The 7,271-nt window shown below is 51.1% G+C and overlaps 1 protein-coding gene across 1 annotated transcript; it reads left to right on the top strand.

Moving 5' to 3' along the window:
• The first annotated feature begins 380 nt into the window (after positions 1-380).
• SMIM38 (small integral membrane protein 38) lies at positions 381-524 on the top strand. The gene has a single exon (XM_069066100.1). It carries the CDS (start codon positions 381-383, stop codon positions 522-524), a length of 144 nt encoding a protein of 47 aa, XP_068922201.1.
• The last annotated feature ends 6,747 nt before the right edge of the window (positions 525-7,271 follow it).

Consider the following 7,271-nt stretch of genomic DNA (forward strand, 5'->3'; position numbering starts at 1 on the left):
AATCTGTCAGCTGGAGGCTTCTCCCGCCCTGGCAAGTGAGTGAGTGGCATGGCCGGATGGGAATTCGTCAGGACCTAGGCAGCTGGCAAGAGAACCCTGGGCACACAGACCTTAGGGAACCTGCTCCTGAAATAGAGGAAGCCAGGCCTGGAAAGGCCCCTGTCAACTATCTAGCCCCAAACCCTCATCTTAGAGAGGGGGAAACTGAGGCCCAAAGGGGGAGGGACTTGCCCACGGTCGAGTGGCTGGCTCATGCCATGATCTTTTGACTCCCAGGCCAGGGTTCTTGTTCCTACACTACCTAAGTTCTCAAACCTCCTGCTTTCTGTTCCTTTCCCTCTTTCTTCTCCTCCTCTTCTTCCTCCTTCCCGTTAGATTCCATGAGTTTAAATATGGACTCAGATCCATTGATGGTTTTGTTGGTCATAATTATACTGGCACGGTTTATTCTATGGTCCTGTCTTGGAACTTTTGTTGATTATCGACTGGCCCGGAGACGGCCCAGCAAACCCAAGCAGGAATAGACTCCTCACAAGTCTGGTCTGGGATTTGATCAGAGATGGGATAGTCCTGGGCTCTGGATCAAGAGTAAAAGGGATCAGGGCGGCCAGGTAGCACAGCGAGTAAGAGCACCGGCTCCAGTGTTGAGAAGACCTGGAGATCGAATCCCGGGCTCAGACACTTAGCACCCACCCAGAAACACCTGGCCGTGTAACCTTGAGCAAGTTACTTAACCCCAATTGCTTAAAAAAAAAAAAAGAGTAAAAGGCATCTTCTCAGGGCTCCTTTTTTCTTGGGAATGACCTTAGCTTACATCTCGAGCAGCAAGTTTGGGAATGGGGATCTTCTGGTCTCCTTGGGGATGGCTGGTCCAGGAATGGCCCTGATGAAGTTCAGCTGTCCTGAACTGCTCCCCTAGACTTGGCATTATTCCGTGTTGTCTGAGCTGATGTGGAAATGCAGCCTTGTAGCCAGGGGAGAAGCTTGCTCTACCTGGAAGGGCTGTCAGAGAGAGCCAAGGGAGGGTGGGCAGGGAGGACAAGGAGCAGCTCTTCTTTCTGAGAATCATAGGACCCTCTGTGTAAAGCTATGAGGACCTCAGAGATCATTGAATCCAACCCCTTCATTTTATAGATGAGTACACTGAGGCAGGGAAAAGGAAGTGGGACAAATCAAAGTCAGGAGTCCTTATTTACCCCAAGAGTGAATGGGATGCCAAGAGAAGGAGCAGGCATTCACCCACCTCCGGGGTTCTGAGGGCATCTTGCCTCTAACACGATCATGACCACCCCTCCTCTCACCATTAGTGACCCCAAGAGAATAGAGTAATCCATTCCTCCTCTGGTTAAGGCACATAAAATGTCCTGACAAACAAGATGCAGAATATTTGTATATTCACCTTGATGATGCTACCACCCCTTAGACTTGCCAGTGGCTAACCTGACAATAAACTTATAGGTGCTTAGCTGGGTTGGTCCTCAGACCAGCAACTCAAGTAGGATGAAATTCTCCATTTAATACTTTGATGCCCTTTATCTGGCCTTGGACACGTATTAGTTGTGTGACCCTGGTCAAGTCATTGCCAGTTACAGTTCCTGAACTGTAAAATGAGGATCATATCAGCACTTACCTCCCAGGGTTGTTGTGGGGATCAAGTAAGTGAGAGAATATTCATAGAAGTGCTGGCACAATGCCTGGCACATGGTGCCTTAATAAAGAATTCTTCCCTCTCTCTCTACATCTATCTGGATTTATAAAAAAGAAATGAATAATGGCAGGGGCGGGCGGGGGGCGACATCACTGAAAAAGAAAACTGTGTGTGATGGTGTGACTGGCTAAAGTTCCGTGTTTGTTTGAGAGGAATGTGCCTGAAGCAGAAGGTCATTTTCTTTTTGGGGACACGTACACATGTCCTTCGAGTGGTCACAGTGTTAAGGAATTTGGCCGAATGACCTCTGTCCATATAAAGACACATACATGAGCTTCCTTGTTCACTTGTTCCTCCATTCTTGTTCTCCAGGATCTAAAAGTCCATGTGTGCTAGTGCCCCATCCACTTGTGACCAGTAGACATGAGGAGCTGTGGTCAAGAATGATTTCTGTTCCAGGTGGCTGGCCTTTTGGTGATGGAGCTTTCCATACCTACTAAGGCAGGACTTTGACCAGGAGCCACCCGGGTCGGGACCTAAAGCCTTCCTAGCCTGGCAGGGCCTTCCAGAGCTCATGATCTCTTGGAAAAGTCTATGATCATCCCTGGAAAGTCCCGTGTCCAGGGCAGGTACTGGAGAAACTTATGTTAGAAAAGGTTAATGGTTGTGCTTAAGGCAGCAGGGCTATTTTTCCATTTCAAAGCTGAAATAATAGCAACTGATATCTCTGTAAGGCTCTAAGTTTGCAAAACACTTTGTAAACATGTGAGCTAGGGATGAGAGTATTGGGGTCACCCTTTTTCCATGAGGAAACTTAGGCTTAAGGCTGTAGTGACTTACCCAGAGAGACATAGCTTGTGAGTTTTGGAGAAGGGATTTCACTTCAGGCTTTTCTGACTCTAATCCAGGGTTCTAGCCCCATATCACACTGCCCCTCAATTCAATGCTATTAAGATAGTGATGAAAATTCTTCTTAGACCTCAAGTTATCTTGTATCTACTCATCTGTGTGCATCTTGTGTTCCTCCATTTCTTCCTATATTCCTCAAGGACTGTGGATTCCTTCAGGCAGTCTGGCTTTCGCAGTTTCTCCTCATATTCTTAGTGTCAAACAGAGTGCTTTGTAATCAATAAATCAATCAACATTTACTAAGCACCTACTACTACCAAGCCCTGGGGATATATACAGAGACAAAAGACAATCTCTGCCCATAAGGAGTTTGCAGCCTAAAGGGGGAGACGGACACGCGAACAAATATTTACAAAGCAAGCTATTTACAAGCTAAATAGGAAATAATGAACTGAGAGAAGGCTTTGGAGCTAAGAAGGGTTAGAGAAGACTTGAAGGTGGGATTTTGGTTGGGATCAAAGGAAGCCAGGGTGGTCAGTCAGAGCCTGAGCAGAGGAGAGAGAGAATTCCAGGCCCGGAAGACAGCTGGGGAGAGCCCAAAGATGGGGACCACCAGATTGAAGAGCTGTGTGGGGGAGTAAGGTATAAGGAGACTAGCAAACTAGGAGGGCTCCTTGTCCAGAGTAGGTGACTAATGAATGTTAGATTAGGCTGATTCTGACCAACCCAGGTGTGATGAGGGAAGATGGTGTTGAAGAGAAGAGGCAGATCTGGGGATGGGAGAGACAAAGAGACGCCAGCTAGGGGCAGATTCCACAATGAGAAGAGCCAACCTGCTGCCTCTTCTGACCCTCAAATGAAGACGAGACTCGTGTCCCAAGTTCTGTCCTCCAGGCTAAGCATGTTGTCACTTCAATGGAGCCTCATATGGCATGAGCTCAAGGCCTTTCCCCATCTGGCTGCCTTCCTCTGACTGCTGGACCAGGTTAGCGATGTCCTGCCCCTTCAATTTGAAGACCAAGTCTCCCCTTCTGTCCCAGGCTGGGAATGTAGAGGGTGCCACTCTCGGGCCACCACGGCAGTTGCAACCGGCTTCTTTTTCTACTTGATCAGGTTGACGTCTTTCTCAGGTAACCTGGTGATCTCCCCTGCTCTGGGGGGCCTCCCACACTGGTTCTGTACACCCAGTTGTCACTGTCTACTACAGTTCAAAACTCTAGCCTGAGCCTCCCTCGGACCTAGACTATAGGGGTGCTTCTTCAAGGTGGCCTCCAGAACTTGAGGAGTGTAAGTCTGGGGATATTTCACGTGATACAAGGATCAAATCTTTGGATTTTTGTAACTGTTCCACCTAATCACAATGTCCTGTAAATGGCTCGAATCCTGGCCTGGAAAGATGTGTATGAGGCTGGATTTGAACCAAGGCCTTCCTGCCTCTAGGAAGGGGAATTTTGGTTGGGATCAAAGATGGCTGTCCACCACACCATCTCGGTGGTAGATACTTGGTCCCAGCACACCCGGCAGCCCTCTAACCCTAAGAACACCCACCTACTATTGAGCTTGGGAAGCTGGTTGTATCAGTCCATCAGAGGATCGGGAGGTGCAGTTTTGAGTCTTTTTGGGTCATGTTCCCAATTGCTTTCCAGAATGGTCGGACCAATGGGCAGCTTTGTTCTTAGGACCTCAGTGTGTCTACCCTCTTGTAGCTTGGGTAACCAGTATAGACATGTGTTTGCTTTCTCCCTGTCTAGAGCTCTGCCTGCATGGAGCCCTGGCCCACTGCCTTCCATGCACCGGGTCACCTGGGAAATATAACTGTTTCACAGGGACCCCCTAAGCTACAGAAGAGGGGGTCTGATGGCAAGAATACCATGAATCCAAAGTCAGTGAAACTTCCCTGGCCCAGGAATCTCCAGGGAATATCGGCAGCTCCTTTTGGGCTCTGTCCCGGAGGGCTCCTAACTCTCAATCCAAGGAGCATTCTCCTCTCCTTCCCCTTTAGGGAGACTTAGCCTAGGTTTAACAAGGATGGCTGGAGCGTGGGCCCCTGTCTCCCGGCAGCTGAAGCTGGGCAGAGCCTGGCAGCCTGCTGGAGGGGGGTGGGGGTCAGGGCCGGAAAAACTGAGCTGCCTTCAATATGTCATTCTTCCGAGGGCTAGGAAATGGCATCGTTTGTCTTAGAATCCTGTTCTGAAGAAGGTTCAGTGTTTCAGCCCCAGGGCTGGCCTAGCTAGCCGGAGGCTGAGTCTCTTTCTCTGGGGGAGACATAGTGTCTGTGTGTGTATGTGTGTGTGTGTGTCTTGAGAGGTAGGGAGCTGCCTTATAGGAACAGTCACAAGAAAGGCTCGGGGATGGCCGCTGAGCTGTGGTGGGTGTCGGAGAGGGGCCCATCCCTCTGCCCCTGTTCTGGCCCCCCAGCCTCACCCTACTCAGAGCTGGGCCAGCAGACCAGAGCCAGCACATTGGGCTCATCCACACAAACCTCCATTGTGGCTCTCCCCAGAGCATGACTCACCCCTGGCTTCTAAAAATAAAAACCGTTAAGTCATGAAATGGAGTATTTCCTTTTTAAGCCAAATGTGTCTGTCGAGGGATATACAACTGTCTGCTGCAGGGAGGGAGAGCCCAAGCCCCGGCCATGCTCCTGGGCCCAGCCTGTGTGTGCTGGGTGTGTTGGATTGGAGCCCCCACCTCAGATAGCACTGATGCCCATTCAGGCCACCCAGGGGCCTCTAGGGGGTGGGCTCGCTTTGGAGCCTTGCCTTGTGGCATCTCTGAAGGGGAGCATGGAGCCTGTCTCGGTTCCTTCGGGATGGGCTAACAGCCTGGGGAGGCTGGGCTGACCCTGTACACACTCATACCCCCATGACCCTGTAGCGGAAATGCTGCCTCTGTTTATTAATAGAAAGCAAAGTTGTATTTCTCCTGAGCTGGATGGATTCCACAAGCTGCTGCCTCGTTGTTTCGGCTTTATTGTGACCCCATCTTGGACAAACATATGATTTATAGGTTTCCCAGGTCACATCCTTGAGTCGGCCCCCCCCCTGTAGCCCCTCTGACTTCCTTTCTCCCAGCTGGTGGGCCGATCATGTGGGCAGGTCCGGCCTCTGCAGCTTCTGAGGACCCGTGTGAGTTACGGCCCTAGGACTGGGCTGGACACGTGGGCCGGAAAGCGACGGGCCCGAATGGCTTGGGTCTGGCTGCTGGCCCAGGGTCTGGACATGGTGGTGGGGAGAGGGATGCCCACCAATGTCCGGAGACTGCCTTCCTTTCCCTACGGGGTCCTGGTTTCACATGGACGGTGCTGTCAAGCAGAATTGATCTGGGTCCCAAGTCCAGCCCCCTCAGCCCCCAGCACAGCAGTCAGAAATCCCTTTCACCCCAGCCAGGCTACTTGCATCTGTCCCTCAGACAGACTCTGTGCATTCCCTTCTCGGCAGGTGACCCAGAGCCTTCTGCCATCTGTCCACATCCCACCCATCCCCCAAGGGCCCCCTTCACCCAGTCTCTAAGCAGCCAGCCACTGTGAATGCCTCCATCTAAGGGCAAACACCTGAGAGCAGCCCTCGATCTGTCTGCATTGGCTGTGCCTGGTACAGAGACCTTGCACATAAGAGAGGCTTCATACACGGTGAGAGCTGGAGAGGTGCGGGGGGAAGTGGATCTGTTCTTGAAAGCCTGGGGAGTCCTGAGGCCCCACCCACACCTCAGCCTTCTAATAGGAAAGATGAGTGAATTGTGCTGGATACCTGGAGGTGCTCTCTAGCCTCGAGGGTCCCAAGGTCATTCCTAGCTTTGACGTTATTGTCTCTGTCCTAAGACCCTCCTGGCTCCTGCATTTCCTTTTCCAAGGGTCCTCCCAACTGTGACATTCCCTGTTCTAAGGGTCTCCCACCTCTGGCGTTTTGTGATTAACTGTCCTCTCCTCTGTGACTTGTCCTCTTCATTTTCTGCTGTGAAAACCAAAGCTAACATTTAGAAGGTGCTTTACAAACCTTCAAGGGCCACACCAACACCAGCCATCGCCATCAACCCTAATTCTCGTTAGCCGAGGACATCTTTTGTCCTGCCGCACTTCTTTGGCTGGAGTGAATCTTAGAAGGCATCTGGCACCACCTGCTCTTTTACATTAGGAAACTGATGGTCTCCAGCTGATGGAAACCTCTGGGCACTGGGTCAGGGTGGAACATCTGGCCTGTCTCTGCTGTGTGCAGACATGCTCTGAGGTTCCACTGGCATTTAGCTGTCTCCACTGACCCCCCCACCAGCCCTCTGGGTGAGGTATTTCCCAAATGCTCATAAAGGGGGTGTGAAAAGCTTGGGGTCTCTCCTCCTTACTGGCTGTGCCATTGATTCACCTTGCCAGATGGGCAAGAGGCCAGTGGAGGTAGAGAGGCTGAGGCATCCTGTGTCTGCCTGCTGAGGCCCAGTGACTGGAGGGACCCCTCATTGTGGATGGCCCAGTAGTGATCCCATCAGAGGAAACTGGGAGAAGGCTGTGTTGGGAAGAAAGAAGTGAGTGTGGAGGCCCTTAGGATGGGTCTCAGGCTGTTCCAGGGAGTTCTGGGTGCCTGCCCCCAAACAGGTCTGGGTTCTCACAGGTGGGCTTCTCCTTAATGTCTTCAAGAAGAGTCTGGTGACCCTTTTCTGGGGATATATCACTCACTTCATACTCAAACCAATCCTATGCAGTACAACAGACAACTGTTAGAATCTCTATTTTCAGAGATGAGGAAGCAAGTAGTTTCAGTGAGAGGGGACTGATTGCTGGAGC

The sequence above is a fragment of the Petaurus breviceps genome, unplaced genomic scaffold, assembly GCF_028583685.1.
Source record: "Petaurus breviceps papuanus isolate PSGF00001 unplaced genomic scaffold, PetGlider_PUasm1.0 90721, whole genome shotgun sequence".
NCBI classification, from domain to species: domain Eukaryota; kingdom Metazoa; phylum Chordata; class Mammalia; order Diprotodontia; family Petauridae; genus Petaurus; species Petaurus breviceps.

What these genes read in the sequence shown, in the direction of transcription:
- SMIM38 (XM_069066100.1), top strand. Translation starts at nt 381, where the DNA reads ATGAGTTTAAATATGGACTCAGATCCATTGATGGTTTTGTTGGTCATA.